This window comes from Dictyostelium discoideum (assembly GCF_000004695.1).
Source record: "Dictyostelium discoideum AX4 chromosome 1 chromosome, whole genome shotgun sequence".
Taxonomy (NCBI): Eukaryota; Evosea; class Eumycetozoa; order Dictyosteliales; family Dictyosteliaceae; genus Dictyostelium; species Dictyostelium discoideum.
The window spans coordinates 2,160,529-2,178,279 of NC_007087.3; the positions used below are offsets into that span (position 1 = coordinate 2,160,529).

The 17,751-nt window shown below is 20.8% G+C and overlaps 5 protein-coding genes and 2 non-coding genes across 7 annotated transcripts; 3 read left to right on the top strand and 4 right to left on the bottom strand.

Moving 5' to 3' along the window:
* Positions 1-231: 231 nt before the first annotated feature.
* Positions 232-1,338, bottom strand: DDB_G0268816 (hypothetical protein; the record flags this gene model as incomplete). Its single annotated transcript, XM_641895.1, has 1 exon — positions 232-1,338. One exon carries the CDS (start codon positions 1,336-1,338, stop codon positions 232-234), a length of 1,107 nt encoding a protein of 368 aa, XP_646987.1.
* Positions 1,339-1,920: 582 nt separating this feature from the next.
* Positions 1,921-4,110, bottom strand: DDB_G0269090 (hypothetical protein; the record flags this gene model as incomplete). Its single annotated transcript, XM_641896.1, has 1 exon — positions 1,921-4,110. The coding sequence occupies one exon, from the start codon at positions 4,108-4,110 to the stop codon at positions 1,921-1,923; it is 2,190 nt and encodes a 729-aa protein (XP_646988.1).
* Positions 4,111-4,325: 215 nt separating this feature from the next.
* Positions 4,326-4,397, bottom strand: tRNA-Met-CAU-4. Its single transcript has one exon. It is a non-coding gene; the product is annotated as a tRNA-Met (tRNA).
* Positions 4,398-5,918: 1,521 nt separating this feature from the next.
* On the top strand, positions 5,919-5,990 carry tRNA-Met-CAU-3. Its single transcript has one exon. It is a non-coding gene; the product is annotated as a tRNA-Met (tRNA).
* A 536-nt stretch (positions 5,991-6,526) lies between these two features.
* Positions 6,527-7,867, top strand: DDB_G0268818 (hypothetical protein; the record flags this gene model as incomplete). The annotated part of the gene is made up of 1 exon (XM_641897.1): positions 6,527-7,867. The coding sequence occupies one exon, from the start codon at positions 6,527-6,529 to the stop codon at positions 7,865-7,867; it is 1,341 nt and encodes a 446-aa protein (XP_646989.1).
* A 1,698-nt stretch (positions 7,868-9,565) lies between these two features.
* On the bottom strand, positions 9,566-13,221 carry DDB_G0269006 (C2H2-type zinc finger-containing protein; the record flags this gene model as incomplete). The annotated part of the gene is made up of 7 exons (XM_641898.1): positions 9,566-10,696; positions 10,781-11,193; positions 11,356-11,548; positions 11,670-11,771; positions 11,939-12,115; positions 12,343-12,561; positions 12,712-13,221. 7 exons carry the CDS (start codon positions 13,219-13,221, stop codon positions 9,566-9,568), a joined length of 2,745 nt encoding a protein of 914 aa, XP_646990.1.
* A 287-nt stretch (positions 13,222-13,508) lies between these two features.
* Positions 13,509-15,557, top strand: DDB_G0268820 (hypothetical protein; the record flags this gene model as incomplete). Its single annotated transcript, XM_641899.1, has 4 exons — positions 13,509-13,665; positions 13,928-14,349; positions 14,417-15,240; positions 15,371-15,557. 4 exons carry the CDS (start codon positions 13,509-13,511, stop codon positions 15,555-15,557), a joined length of 1,590 nt encoding a protein of 529 aa, XP_646991.1.
* Between the last annotated feature and the right edge of the window lie 2,194 nt (positions 15,558-17,751).

A 17,751-nucleotide genomic window follows, 5' to 3' on the forward strand; every position in this document is an offset into this window, starting at 1 on the left:
TATTAATCATTCATTACTGTTGTAGAGAATATCCTTTTTTATTTGTTATTAATATTAATCAATAATTAGTTGGATGGTGAAAAGAAACCACGACCAATCCTCAACATTTATTAAACAATCTAAAATTTCTAAAAATTTCTCTATTTTAATTTTTCAATAAATTCTTTTTTTTTTATTTTAATTTAAATTTTATATATTACAAAATAAGATTTTTTTTTTTTTTTTTTTTTTTTAAACATTTTGAACAATTCTTCTAATTTGACGAGAAGTATGATCATGATGCTGAATATTTGTTTGAGTCATTTGTTTAAAATCAATTTGGTAACACCATTGACCAGATTGAACCGATCTAACATCAATAAAACTATTTAATAACCAATCTTGGTATGCTTGTTCAGTGATAGCAGAGGCAGCTTCAGTATAATCCATCCAATTATTTGAGAATTTGTATTGCCATTTTGGAATCATTTTACCTTCACCACTAAGATTGTTACCTTCAAGTTGATTATTTAATTCAGTTGATGAAGTAGTGGTAGTGGTATTCTTTTCAAAATTATATTTGAGATTTGATTTCTTTGGTTTAACAGTTTTTAGAGTTTTTGTTGTTGTTTTTTTTGGTGATTTTATTGGTGATTTTGGTGTTTTTACTCCTTTGGTGGCGATTTCTTTTTTTGAAACTTTTTTTGAAACTTTTTCAACTTTTGATTTCTTTTTTAATTTTTCAGCTTTTGGTTGCTTTTTAGCTTTAACAACAGCGACGACTGGTGGTTTTCTAACTCTTTTCTTTGGTTCTTCATCTTCAATTTCAATAATTAAACCTAATGATATTGATTCTTCAATGATTTTCTCTTTAATATAATCAACGAAATCATCAAGTTCAATTGAACCACTTTCATTAAGATCAGCAGATTCTAAAATGTTATCAACATTTATTGGTGGTGTAACTTTGTTTAATTGATCAGTTGTATAGTTGTTTTTAAGATAATTTGTTAAATCTTGTGTGGTAATAACTGATGTTGATTGTTTTGGGAATTGTTCAAAGCAAACTGATAATTCTTTTTCTGTTGGTCCAACAAATTCATAACCAATTAAAGTTTGAATATCATCTTTACTATTTATAATATTACCAAATAAATAATCAAAAGTTATTTTTGCTCTTTTTTGACCTCTTGTTGTTGTTGTTGTTAATGAAATAATATTTTTTTTAATTTCTTTATTTGATGTTGTTTTGGTTGTTGTTGTTTTGGTTGTTGTTGTTGTTGTTGTTGAAGTATCTTTTTCTTGAGTTAACTCTACTGATTTTTCAGTTTGAATAGATGTTTCTTCAATTGGCTCCATGGAAATAAATTTTTTTATTATTATTATTATTTGTTTATGGTTATTTTTTTTTTTATTTTTTTATTTTTATTTCTTTTACTACTATTATTATTTTAAAAAAAGAAAAATGAAAATAAAAAAAAAAAAGTAAAAATAATTTTTTTTTTTCAGCAAAACAAAAAAAAAAAAATCACTTGAGATATTTTTGATTATTTCATGATTTCGTGGAATATTTGAAATAATAGCAAATTTGAAATAATTTTTATTTTTTTTTTCAAATTTTTATTTTTATTTTTATTTTTTTTTTATTTTTATTTTTTTTTTATTTTTATTTTTATTTTTTTTTTTTATAAAAAATAACAAAAGAAAGAAAAAAGATAAAATTAGAACTAAAAAAAAAAACAAAAATAAAAAGATAAAAGGATAAAAAAATAACAAAAAACAAATAAAAACAAACAAAATATTTTTTAAATATTAAATACCACATATAAATCAAAAAAAAAAAAAAAAAAAAAAAAAAAAAAAAAAAAAAAATATAATAATAATGATTATCCATATAATTTATTAAAACTCTTAAATTTTTGATATTTTTTTTTTTTAGATTTAAAAATAAAATTGAACAAATTTACTAAAAAAGTTTGAATTTAAAATTTTTGAAAGATTTGATTGTTTTTTAATATAAAAGGTTTCAAATGAAATTGTAAAATAATCATTAAATGATAATGAAAGATCTTGATCAAATTGCATTGAATTAATTGTTAAAATTTTTAAAGAGGATGGTAATGAACCAATTGGAAAATGTAAATTATAATTTATATTACTAAATGATAGTGATGTTATATTATTTGGAAGTATATTAATTTCAATTTTTTGATTAAACATACTACCAAAGTATAAAGATGTTAATGTTTTTGGTAAAATATCAATTTCAATAAATTGATTAAATTTACTACCAAATGATAAATTAATTAAATCATATGGTAATACACCTTTTTCAATTGGTTGATTAAAGTCGCAACCAAATGATAAACTTTTTAAACTATATGGTAATACATCATTTTCAATTGGTTGATTAAATTTTGACCCAAATTTTAAATTAATTAAATTATATGGTAGTACATCTTTTTCAACTGGTTGATTAAATGAATAACCAAATGATAAACTTGTTAAATTGCATGGTAAAACATCTTTTTCAATTGATTGATTAAATGAAGCTCCAAATGATAAACTTGTTAAATTTATAGGTAAAACATCTTTTTCAATTGGTTGATTAAAATAATAATCAAATGATAAATTTGTTAAAGTAATTGGTATAACATTTATTTTAATTGGTTTATTAAAATGATATCCAAATGATAAATTTTTTAAATTTAATGGTAATTCATTTTCATTTAAAATTTGATTAAAATTTAAACCAAATGATAATGTTTTTAAATTTTTTGGTAATGAATCCATTTCAACAATTTCATTAAATTTATTACCAAATGATATTTCTTTAATATTATGATTAAATAAATTACCTTTTTTAATTAAACAATTAAATTTATCATTAAATGATAAAATTTTAATTTTAAAATAATTTGGTATTAAATTTTCAATATTATTATTATTATTATTAAAATTTAATGAAATTTTAATTTTATTATTATTTGGAAATATATGATTATTATTATTATTATTTTTTAAACCAAATTTTAAAATTTCTAATTTATTTAATGAATTTAAATTTTTAAAATTACCAGATTCACATAAATCTAAAAATGTTAATGTTTTTGGTAAAGTTTTATTATCAATATATTGTTGAAAATTTTCACCAAATTTTAAAGATTTTAATGGTAAATTTAAAAAGTAACCACTTGGTATTGGTTGATTAAAATTTTCTTTAAATGTTAAAGATGTTAAATTTGGTGGAAATTTACAATCATTATCATTAAATGATATATTAAAATTTTTACCAAATATAATTGTTTTTAAATTTATTAATTCATTAAAATTAAATGATTGATTAAAATTTTCACCAAATTCAATAAACTCCAATTTAATTGGTAATGAATTTATTTCAATTAAACTATTAAAACAAAAATCAAATGTAATTGATAAAACATTATTTGGAATTACATTTGGTTTAATAATTTGATTAAATAATCTATCAAATTTTAAAGTTGTTATTGATTTTGGTATGATTAAATTTGATTTTAATTTTAATTTATTTAATTCTGATCTATATAAAAATTCAAATCTTCTTTCAATTGAAAATGACGATGATGATGAAATTGAAAAATTAAAATCAAAATTTTCATTCAATTTTTCAATTAATTTATTTGGTAATATTAATGATTTTAATTTATTTGGTAAGTTAATATCTTGATTGATTGATTGATTAAATTCTTTACCAAATTTTAAATATTCAATATTTAATGGTAACCAATTACCAATAAGTGATTGATTAAATGAATTTCCAAATTCAATATATTTAATAGTTGATGGTAAAACTCCAATTTCAATTGGTTGATTAAATTCTTCAAAAAATTTAATTGCTTTAATATTATTTGGTATCATACCTTTTACTAAGGTTTCATTATTTTCAATTGATAATTTAATAATATTTAAATAACTTTTATATTTATAATTTATAAAATCTTTTAATTTGAATGAAAATAATTTATTATAATGTTTATTATATAATCTTAAATGAAGTATTATTTCATTTCTAATTATAATATTTCTCCAAATTTTAAAAAATAAATTACAGTTATTATTATTATTATTATTTTTATTATTAAGTTTTCCCATTTAATAAATTAATTTTTTTAATTTTTATAAAAATCAAATGAAAAAAAAAAAAAAAAAAAAAAAATCATATTGTTCATTAATTTTCATTTTTTTTTCTTAAAAATTACTTAATTTAAAAAAAAAAAATGACAACCAATGGTTGTCGAAATTTTATTTTTTATAAATCCCACCATCTAGAATCGAACCTGCGGCATATTTCTCCATGTCGAAAAATTTAGCTTCTCTAGGTTTCGATCCTAGGACCTCGAGGTTATGGGCCTCGCACTCTACCCCTGAGTTAAGAAGCTGTAGATACAAGCTTGTTGAACCATGAGTTTCCACCATTTAAATATACACTGAGTACCAGAAAATTAAAAAAATTCAAAAACATCATCTCCCTACAACTCGAAAGATTTAGCAAACACTGGAACTCACCACTACACACAGTAGCACTACCATTAAACCTCAACAAATATATTACGTCACCAAACACACTCTACACCCCCCAACTTTAAAAAAAAAAAAAAAAAAAAAAAAAAAAAAAAAAAAAAAAAAAAAAAAAAAACCATACAACCTTAAAAGGCAGTAAACGTGTGGCGCACTGGCGAGAAACTTCAAGTAACGGGAAGGAGGCTAGTGACTATGGGCCGTCGCGCTCACACAAATTAAGTCGACAAAAGGAAAAATATATATAAAGACCTATGGTGAGTTAGTGGCGCGAGAGATCACGAAAGTGGCTTAAGGTTTTACCGATAGTATTAGTGGAGGTTGGGTAGTTATAGCACCATCAACTTCAAGACCCTCCATACTGTCGCTTAGGAAAAGAACTACCAGTACACGAACTAAAGAAAACTCAAGCAGCAGCCTGGGAAAAAAAACAACATATACAAACTAATCAGACAAGAAAAAAAAGCAACCAAAAACGAATAAATAAAAAAATTCAAAAATCACCCTACAACTTGCTAGATTAAGCAAACACTAGAACTCACCATTACAACAGTAACATCAAACCTCAATAAATATTACATCACTCAACACACTCTACACCCCCCAACTTAAAAAAAAAAAAAAAAAAAAAAAAAAAAAACCATACAACCTTAAAAGGCACCTATAAAATATTTAATAATAAAATGAGATATCTCAAGAAGAAGCAACTAAAATTGCGTTATCCATTCAAAAAAAGAAAATTAGGGAAGTTAAGATATTTTGATAGGATATAAAAATGTTTAATTATTAAACATCAAACAATTTACAAATTTCTTAATCAAATTCTTAATATCAAAAGTCAAAAACTCTGAATTTCAAAAAAATCAATAATAATCAAATTAAAAATTACAAATTTACAAACTCCAATTCACAATTTCTAAGATTACACATATCTGATCTTAAGTAATCATTGTTGCAGAATGGTCTGCAAAACTTTGGAACTTTTATCTTTGATCAATATCATTCAGAGGGTGGCTTCTTATGTTGGCATCATATAGAATTGTTCTGGATAGTTCTTCAATGACCGTTACAAAGAGAGTAGGTGATATGGTTTCCCTGTTTTACTCCTCTTTTTATAGTAAAGGGGAGGGGCTTTCCATTGATTTCTATCCTGGGTGTGAGTTTCATAATTAGGTTTGTTAGGTTGGTGGGAACTTTGATACGTTGAACCGTTCTAAGTATTGATTTAGAAAGAGTTATTTATCTCAGGTTTTTTTAAATTAAATTATCTTAAATTCCATTATATTCTGGTACTTTTTTTTTTTGAATTGGAGGAATTATATTCTGGTACTGATTGTATATCCAAATGGTGGAAACTCATGGTTCAACAAGCTTGTATCGACAGCTTCTTAACTCAGGGGTAGAGTGCGAGGCCCATAACCTCGAGGTCCTAGGATCGAAACCTAGAGAAGCTAAATTTTTCCACCATAATTAAAGAGGTCAAAGGTTCGACTCCCTATTTTTAATACTCTCATTTTCCGTTCAATTATTTGTTTCTATTTGCTTATGAGGGGCCACTCAGCACCTCCAAAAAAAAAAAATAAAAACAAAATAATTAAAAAAAAAAAAATTAAATTAAAACAAATAAAAAATTAATTTCCTTACACCCAACTATAATTTTATTACACCAGAATAAAAACAATCTTCCAAAAATACTTTGATATTAAAAAAAAAAAAAAAAAAAATCAAAAAAATATTTTCTTATTATACATTATTATGTAGTCTTAATTTGGATTTTTATTGAATTTTTTATCTGTCTATGGTTTTTTTTTTTAATTTTTTATCATTACTAAATTAGTAAATCTTTTAAAATAAATTAATTTTTTTTTTTTTTTATTTTTTTTTTTTTTTGTTTTTTTTTTATTTATTTTTGAATAATTTTTGCAATCAGCCACTTCTTTTTTTTTTTTTTTTTTTTTTTGCGATCATATATAAAAGAAAAAAACAAAAAATGAATAAAGTTGAAGAAATTGCAAAACAATTAATAATAAAAAGGGTTAATAAAAAAGGTGTAAGATTTTATGAAATAAGTGATCCAAATAAACCAAAAGAAGAGAAATTAATTTATCCATCAGTATCAACAGTATTATCGATTATTGATCAACCAGGATTTAAATTGAGTGAAAGAGAAAGATTATTTAGTCACTTAAAGAAAACATTTGAAAATTCAATCAAAGCTGGTGTACCAATGTCAAAAAAGCAAGAATATTTTTTTAAAAGAGAAGCATTAAACAAATATGATGAAATTTCAAAAAACTCAATAAAGTATGGTAGTATCATTGGTACAGATTCTCATAATGAAATTGAAGGAATGGTAGATCAAATTTTAGTTAAAACCGTATCAAAATCAAAACCATTAAAATCATTAATTGAAACTAAAAATGCTTTACTTTTAGATGAAAATAATGAAATCCTTTCACAACCACTTCAACCACCAACACCAACACCAACATCAACAGAACCAGAATTAAAATCAGATACAGAATTAAAATCAGATACAGAAAAAACTAAAATTAAACCCAAAACAAAAACTGAATTAGAATTATCACTTGTTACTTCAACAATTTCAAAGGAACTATTAAATGATGCACCAGTAAAAGTGAAAAATGTATCAACATCATTTAAATATTGGGAGCAATTATCCGGTTTAAAATTAGAACATAATGATACTTTAGTTTTTAGTAATAAATATAAATTTGCAGGTGCATGCGATGCGGTTGCAAGAAAACCAAATGGTGAATTGGTTGTATTAGATTGGAAAACTTCATCAGCAATGTCAATAAATTATGCACTTCAAATCTCTGCATATTCAAAAGCAATCGAAGAGATGACAGGTGAGAAAATTTCAGAAGCATGGGTAGTTATATTCAATAAAAATTTTCCAACCTTTAGTACCTATTCAGTTAAAGATATCGATAGTTGTTTTCAAAATTTTTTATCAGCTTTAAACCTTTGGAATGCTTATAATGTTGATAAAATTGATGAAAGATATGAATCAACTGAAGTTCATTTTTTTAATCATTTACCATTTGCTTCAAAATTTACAACTAGTAATAATACTACTCCAATTAAAATTAATGGTAAAAAAGAAAGAATAAAAAATAAAAATAATAATAATAATAATAATAATGATGATAATAATGATAATAATGATAATAATGATAATAATGACGATAATAATGATAATAATGATAATAATGATAATAATGATAATAATAATAATAGTATTTCATTTTCAAAAAGTGGTGGTATCATAATACCTGATACTGTTAAAAAAATAAAAATCAAATAAATAAATTCATATTGATATATATAAATAAATATTAAAAAAATAAATAAATAAATAAATTATTTATAAATAATTAATTGTTTTTTTTTTTTTAGTTTATTATTTTTTTTTTTTTGTTTTTTGTAAATATTAATAAAATATTTACAAAAAAAAAAAAAAATAAAATAAAATAAAGATATTTATTTATTTATTAATTTATTTATTTATTAAATTTTTGGTATTTTTTCAGAATATTGAATCGGAGCAGAAAACATATAAAGGCATAATGCCATAAATGCTAAAGTTGATAAGAATACTATTATACAAACTATAAAACCTAATGCTCTAAAAACTTTTGGATTAATTTGTTCTCTTGGTAATGACATTGGATTATTTATTCTTTAGATTATTTATTATTTATTTTATTATTATAATTTTATTTTATTTTTTATTTTTAAATGAAAAAAAAAAAAAGTTAAAATTAAATATATATATATATATTGATATAATTAAATATATACTTACTGTGCATTATAAAGATGATTATTTCTATTTAATAATATATAAAAAAAGAAAATACCTAAAATCGACCAACCAATTACTTTTGAAAAACTATAATGTTCCCAATCTAATTCATAAGTAACACTACATGGATGATCATTACCATATAATGAAAATGAAATTGGTTTTGACGGTTTTTGACAATCAATTCTTAATTTTGATAATTGAACATTTTTTGAAATTGAATTGGTATGACATCTCCAACTAATATCTCTACTATATATATCAAATAATGATGATTTACAAAGTAAATATAAAACCTCTTCATTTGTTCCCATAGCAGTTCCTCCAATACATTTTAATTGTGCTATTCCATTCGGTGTTTCAATTGTTTTTGAAAATCTAAGTTGTGGTAATGTTTGTTGTTGTTGTTGTTGTTGTTGTTGTTGTTGTTGTTGTTGTTGTTGTTGTTGTTGTTGTTGTTGTTGTTGTTGTTGTTGTTGTTGAGATGGCCTATTATATGATGTAGTAGTACAATTTACAAAATTACATATAAATAATAGTAAAACTAATATTATAAATCCTATATTTTGTTTATAAAGGTTCCCATTTAATTTTATCATTTGTTTTTTTTTTTTTTTTTTTTTTTTAATATAAAATAGTTTTATTTTTATTTATATATAGATATATATATATTTCTAAATAATTTTATTTTTATTATTTTATTATTTTATTTTTTTTATTATTTATTTATTTATTTATTTATTTATTTATTTATTTATGTATAGTTTTTTTTTTTTTTTTAAGATTGAGAAAATTAATAATTTAATTTACAGAAAAAAAAAAAAAAAATAAAAAGTCATTCCTCCCAAAAAACCAGAAAATGAAAAAAAAAATTAAAAAAAAAAAAAAAAAAAAAATTAAAAAATACAAAAACAATTTCTGTTTTTTTTTTTTTTATTTTAAATTAAAACATTCAAATTTGACACTTTAAATATTTTCTTTTTTTTTTTTTATTTTTTTTTTTAATAGACTTAGAATTCAAATCAACTGATCATGAAAATCAATCAATTAATAGTATGATCACTTTAATCTCTTTCATATCCATATGTACCATAAATATATATATATAAAGTAAAAAATAAAATAATTTAAAATTGTTGTAAATTATTAATTATTCCTACAATTATATATATATTTATTTTAAAATTAAAAAAAATTTTATTTAAAAAAAGGATTTGATTCATCTAAACCATTACCACCATTTTCTGAAAGAAATCTTTGAAAATTCTTTTTCTTTAATCTTGTTTGATAGTCATCACCTGGTTGAATAACAAAACGTGGATCGATATTTGTTTGTGAACCTAAACCCGATCTCTCTGTTTTCATTGTAACTTGAATTGTTGAGGTCATACCATCACTATTTTTACCTAATCCTTCACCTTGTTTCCAACCTGTTTTCTTTAATAATTTAACACCAATACTATTTTCACCAAAGGTTGAATCTTGTTTTCTTTTATTAGATTCTGAATTATTACCAAATCCGCTATTATTATTATTATTGTTGTTGTTGTTGTTGATATTGCTATTACTACTACTACTACTACCAAAACCACCGCCACCACCAAAACCACCATAACTATTATTGAGTGATGAAGATGATGAAGATGATGGTGAAAATGATGAAGACGATTTTGGTCTCAATTTTTCTAAATTTGATTGATGTAATTTTGATTCTTTTTCATGTTTACGTAATGCCTCTTCTGATATAAACATTCTATCACATATTTTACAAATGATTTGTCTTTGAACAATTTTTGATTGATCTTGTGTTGACTGATTATTACTATTGTTGTTGTTGTTGTTGTTGTTATTGTTAGTATTTTGCTTTTGACTTTCGCCACCTTGGTCATCATCATCGTCATCATTTGAAAATAAACTTTGTTTTTTAATTATTACTGGCGAAACAACTTTTATTGCCGATGTTGTTGGCTTTGAAAATTTAATTCCACCACCACTACTACTACTACTACCACCACCACTACTACTACTACTACTATTACTATTACCTCCAATAGAAAATGATCCTATTGATGGTTTTCCTGTTGATGTTGATGTTGCTGTTGTTGTGGTGGTTAATGTTGATGTTGATATTATATCTGGTGTTAAAGGGTCATATTCTTCTGTATTCAAAGATTTGGTCGAGTGTTCAAGTTGAAGTTGTTCTAATTGTTGTTCTTGTTCTAATTGTTGTTGTTCCAATAATTCTTTCTCCTTTTGTTTCATCTCATTTTCTATTTCTTTTTCTGTAATACTTGCTTTTAATTTCCATTTTTCAATTTCATTGTTATTCTTGAATAAAATAAAAATTAGTAAGAAAATTAAAATTATTAAATGGATTATTATTTTAAAATATATATATGTGAATATTATTACCTTTTTCTTTAAAAATGAATTGAATTTTGGCACATGTGATACAACTTTACGTTTATCTTCTTGTTTTGTTTGATCATTTGTTGGTGTATCAGTTTTTGTCATTAAAGTGGTTGATGTTGAAGTTGCTATTGATGGTGATGATGTTGTTGCTGTTGTGGTTGTTGTTGCTGTTGTGGTTGTGGTTGTTGTTGAAGATGTCATTGTTGTATTGATTGCATCAGTACCACTTTGATCAATAGCCTTATCATTTGATTTTGGTATGAATGGTAAATAGGAATTTGTTGTTGAATCATAGTAATAATAAGCTTGTGAATTATTATCATAATAAAAGTAAACACCACTACTATGATCATAAAAATAACTAGTTTCTGGATTATAATAATAACCAGATGCTGCATGGAAATTAAAACCACCTATTTATTTATTATTATTATTGTTGTTATTAATAAAATATAATTATGACTATCAATAATAATAATAATAATAATAATAATAATAATAATAATAATAATAATAATAATAATAATAATAATAATAATAATAATAATAATAATAAAATAAAATAAAATACTTACTTGGAATATTTGATGCACCATAATTATTTAACCATTGATCCATATCAGATTTTGTTAAACCTGTATTTGGATCTAAAACTTCTTTTTTACTACTATTTTCATAATTATTCTTTGCATAAGAGATGCTACCTACGACACCATCACAAATGTATGGTAGTTTTTTTTGACATTGTGTGAATACATCAATTGCATCCTAAAATAATAATAATAATAATTAATAATTAATAATTAATAATTAATAATTAATAATTAATAATTAATAATTAATAATAATAATTTATATAAATATAAATAAATAATAATAGTAAACTTACATTTATTGCATAATATTCAACAAAACCAATACAATTATTTCTTTTCTTTGAAACTGACACTCTTTTTGGTTTTCTATTAAATTGTGAAAAACAAAGTGCCAACTACATGTTTGTGTATAATTATTTTGAAATTTTTATGATGTTAGTAACATATCATAATGAATGAGAAAAAAAAAATTATAATTATTAAATTATTAAATTATATCATTATTATTATTATTATTATGATTATTATTATTATTTTTAATAAATGATTAATATTCAATTACTATTTCATCTGTTGCCAATAATGATAATTCACGAAGTATTAATGTATTACTTGGAATGAAATTCTCTTGATATTGTTGAGATTGGTGAGGTTGATTTACAACCCATCTTGGTTCTCTTGTTATATTACTATGACATTTATGACATGATGGTCTCCATGAATAATTTGAATTATTACACTAATAAATAAAATTTTTATATATTTTTTTTTTTTTGAAGAGGTAGAAATAAGAAGATTTTTGATGGGGGGTAATAATAATAATAATAACAATAATTGAAGTTTTGAATTTAAATTTAGAATTTGATAAAAATTGAATGAAAAAACATGTTAGATAAGTTTAATCAAAAAAAAAAAAAAATTTTAAAAAATAAAAAATAAAAAAAAAATATATGGTAGTATGTATACAGTTTCACAAATCCAATCATAAGTAACTTCTGGTATGCCATAGGATAAATAAATTCTAGTACCATCGATTGATAGAGTTCCACCAGTTGATAATAGTATTGTGGATGCTTCTTCAACTGTTTTGTAATTTACAAAGGCAAAACCTCTAATTTCACCATTTTTATCATATTTAATTGAGAGTGATTCAAATGCACCATAAACTTTCATAAAATCTGATAACTTTTTTTAAAAAAAAAATTAAAAAAATAATAATAAAAAATTATTAAAATTTAATTTTTTTTTTTTTTTTTTTTTTTTTTTGATAATTTTAAGAATATATAATATTTGAAATCATGTTGTATTTGTTGTAGTGTTGTTTATATTACAAACCCTCTCTTCATTTATTGAATTATTTAATCCTTTTAGCATTAATATATTTGTAGGTTCATCGCCTTTAGATGATGATGATGATTTGTGGTGGTTATTATTATAGTCTCTTCTTTTATTATAGTCTCTTCTTCTATTATATCTTTCCCTTGAACCACTTCTACTCCTACTTCTACTATAACTTCTTGATCTACTTCTACTGTAACTTTTTCTTCTTCCTCCTCCTCCTCCTCCTCTATTGCTATATCTATTATATCCATCCCTACTATCAGATCTACTTCTACTTCTACTTCTACTTCTGCTTCTACTTCTACTATAACTTCTATTATATCTACTATCTCTGCTATTTCTTGTATTATAATGTCTTTGTTTATTTTCAATATCTTTTTTTTCTTCATCATTTATAGGTCCCTCATATAAACCTTCATCATCATCATCACCATCATCATCTTTATAACTACCAACCCTACTACTACTATTATTACTATCAATATTTTTATTACTATAATTCATTTTTATTTTTTAAATAATTTTTTTTTTTTTCTTTTTTTTTAAAAAATTTAAATTGTGTGTCGGAAAAAAAAAAAAATAAAAAATAAAAAATAAAAAAAAAATTTTTTAAAAAATAAAAAAAAAAATTAAAAAAGAAAATCTTTTTATAAAATTTTAATTTTTATTTTTTTTATTTTTTTTATTTTTTTTAATAACAATAATAATAATCTATTACAAAGAATATTTGCATGAGTAACGAAAATTTTAGAGAAAATAATTTAGGGATTGGATTATCATATACATTAACAATGGCAAATATAATTGAGGGAACATCATACCAAAAGAAGAGAAGTTTATTTGATGCAGTTTATCAAAAATTAATAAATAATGGTTCCCCAAATTTATCAGATCATAATTACAATAATGGAAATACTAGTTTCACAAGTGGAAAAATAAATAAAAAGAGTAAAATTCAACTTTTTCTATTTTTTACTATTTTTATACAAATTTCCCCTTTATTATTAAAAATTCAATTCTTATATTTTAATAAATTAATTCTTTTTTTTTTTTTTTTTTTTTTATATTAAATTTATAATTTTTATAAATGAATTTATTTTATTTTATGTTTAATTGTATTTAATATAATAATAATAAATAAATCAATAAATAAATAAATAAATAAATAATTTTTTTTTTTTATTTTTTTTTTTTTTTAAATAAATAATAGAATTAAATTCATCAAAAACATCAACATCACCAATTGATTTAAATCAATTATATAAATCATTTCAAGTTTTTCAAGGCGCACAATTATCAGTATGGCATGATACAGCTGGACCAGTGATAGAACAATCATGGTATTATAAAGAGTTACCATTAGATTTTAAACAATTCATAGCAAGACAAACATTATGTGGTTTAGATCCAAAGAATACATGTGATGAATTTAGATTCAACATTTATTCTGATCAAGGTGTTTTAGTATTATCTCATATTTTCAATTCAAAATATAATGATAGTTTAACAAAGTTTGCTCTATCACTTTATTTATCAATTAATTTCTTTAATGATTATTTACCAATTCATGATATAATAGTTGATAGAATAACTTGTTTATCTTGTAAATTATTAAAAATGTATACTTTAAATGTATGTATAATATATATATTTTATTTAGAAATATTTATATATATTTTTACTAACTTTATTATTATAGTTAATAGATCAATCAGATTTATTTACAAAAGAATTAGTATTAACAATGATAAATATTGAACATTTATTTTTATCAAATTACAATGAGAAATGTGGTTCAATATCAGTATCAAATACATGTTTTAATGATAGTAAAGTTGATCAAGACTTTTTAATTAGAGTATTAACTTCACATTTTCAAACATATGGTTCAACAATTATCATTGGTAGTAATGCTGATTTAGTTTATCAATGGATGGATACAATTTATTTATTTTTAACACCAAAAGAAAGAAAATTAACAACTCGTAATTTAAATTTAAAAGAATATATACCTGATATAATGATTCAGGGTTTTTTAAATGAAAATAGTATAAATATAAATAATAGTATAAATAATAATAATAATAATATGAATAATAGTAGCAATAGTATAAATAATAATAATAATAATAATCATAATCATTTAAATAGTAGTAATAATATAAATAATATAAATAATAATAATAATTCATGGTTAAAACAAATTGATGAAAGATTACATTTTTCACTTAGACCTTCAACAGTAGTTGATTTAGATAAAGGTATTGTTTATCAAACAAAGAGGAATCATGAATATGTTGATAAGAGAATTGACTTATTTTCAAAGTTAATTGTAGATAATTATCATCAAGGTAAAGAGTTTGAAAATTTAACACCTTTTAAAAATTCAAATTCAATATTTATTACTAAAATGGTTAATGAAGTATTTCAATTACCATTTCATTTAAAAGAAGTTTTCTTAATGCAATCAATTAAAAGTTTATTAAGAAAATCTTCAATTGTTATTACAACACTTCAACATTTGTAATGTATTTTTTTTTTTTTTTTTTTTTTTTTTTTTTTTTTTTTAATAACTAATTAAAATGAAAAGAAAGTTTTAGAATATTAACATATATTTTTTATTTATTTATTTATTTTATTTATTTATTTTTAGGTCGTTTACACCAGCAATTGAACAAAAATATAAGATTTCACAACTATTTACACCACCATTAAATGAAGTTGATATTGAATTATTATATGGATTGGCAGAAAAACTTCAATTTTACTTATTTGTATCAGTAACTAAACCAGAGTCATTTGGTCTTGAAGATACAATTATGGAAATTTTAGCACTATAGATTCAAGTGAAAAAAAATCAAAATAATAAATTTTTTGGACCAATATATTATTGTTTAGAAAAAAAAAAAAAAAAAACTGTTTTTATTTTTTTTTTTTTTTTGGTGTTTAATTTGAGAATAAAAATATTATGTGATCACTTTCACACAAGTCACCAAAACATTGAAACGTCTTAATTTCAACCCTTTATTATTTTTTTTTTTTTTTTTTTTTTCGAAAAAAAATATTAAAATATTAAAAAATATACAAAAAAATAATTAAAAGTGTTTAATTAAAAATAATACCAAAAAAAAATAAATAATAATAAAAATAAAAAAATAGTAATCAGAAGGTTTGTTTTTATAAAATGTGTAAATATTAAAAAAAAAAAAAAATTTTAAAAAAAAAAAAAAAAAAAAAAAAAAAGATATTTTTTTTTTTTTTAACCATTGTTATTTTAAATCAAATTCGTTATTTAAAAATTGGAAATTTTAAATGAATTTTGGTTATTAAAAAAAAAATAGAAAAAAAAAAAAAAAAAAAAAAAAAAAGGGTAAAAAGGTTTTTTTTTTTTTTTTATTTTTTTTTTTTTTTTGTTATTAATAATTAATTAAAACTACAAATCTTTAAATAATTTTTTTTTTATTTCATTAATTTAAAATATAAATTTTTTTAATTTTATTAGTGGAAAAAAAAAAAAAAAAAAAAAAAATAATAATAATAATAATAAAATAAAAAATTAAATTCAGAATGGATAGGACTTAGTCAAAGATATTATTAATTAATATGAAAATATAAAAAAATACCTTTTGGTTTTTACATAAAAAAAAAAAAAAAAAAACCTTTACATAAATTCAAAGGGCCCAAAAAGGAAATTAGTATTTCAAAATAACATTAAATTATTTTTTTTTATTTTTTTTTTTTATTTTTTTTTTTTTTATTTTTTTGCCTTTTTATTTTATTTTATTTTTTATTTTTTATTTTTTTTTTTTTTTTTTTAATAACCAAAATAAAAAATAAATAAAAAAAATATAATTAAATCCCATTATTATATTTATTTCATATAAAATATTTATTCATTAATTTATTTATTTATTTAAATTACTTTTTTATTTTTTTTTTTTTTTTTTTTTTTTTTTTCTCTTTCTTTCTTTTTTTCAATCCAAAATTTCCTTTTAATTTAATTATTTTCTTTTTTTTTTTTTATATTTTTAAGAATAATTATTTAATATTAAAATAAAAAAACAACAAAGGTAAAAAAAAAAAAAAAAAAACCTAAAATGAAATAAAATAACAATTACAATAAAAAAAAATAAACAAATTTTAAAAAAAAAAGAATAAAGGATTCAAAAAATCTTTACCAAAGAAATTTCTTTGGAACAAAACTTATCTAAAATTCCCCTCTTCTCACCCCAATTGTTTTCGTTTTTTTTTTTTTTTTTTTTCAAATTTTATTATTAATTTTATAATATAAATTTTTTTTTTTTTTTTTTTTTTTCCCATCATTGTGAATGTGTCCAACCATGTAAATTTCACCAATTCGCCTTCAAATGAAAAAAAAAAAAAAAAAAAAAAAAATAATAATTTTACGAAAGATTTTTTCGGTCTTTTTGACGACGCCTCATCTATATTCAAAATAAAAAAGATTTTATTTTTTTTAAAAATATCACTCAAATTTTTTTTCTTTTTTTATTTTTTTTATTTTTTTTTTTCTCTATTTCTCACATCCCTTTCATTCTTTTTCTATTTATCTTTCAAAGTATAATACGACCAATATAAAAACCAAATAACTTAGATACAACAAACAAAATTCATTCACATTTTATCCAAAAAAAAAGCAATAATAAGAGATACACACCCTTTTCAAAAAAAAAAAAAAAAAAAAAAAAAAAAAAAAAAAAAAAAATTTAGATACAACAAAATTCATTCACATTGCGTTCATAAAAAAAAAAAGAAATAATAAGAGATATATACCCTTTTCGAAAAAAAAAAAAAAAAAAACACATGTTTTTTCACTCGTAAGTGGTATAAATATTTAAATCATTGGTCACAACCCACACGATTACTTGTAAACTATTTTTATTTTTATTTTTTTTAAATTTTTTTTTTATTTTTTTTTTTTAATTGTTTGGCTATTGTTACCATGTTTTATCTATTTGTTTTATTTGAACAAAAGAGAATAAGAGAAAAAGAAAGGAAATAATAACAATAAAAGTT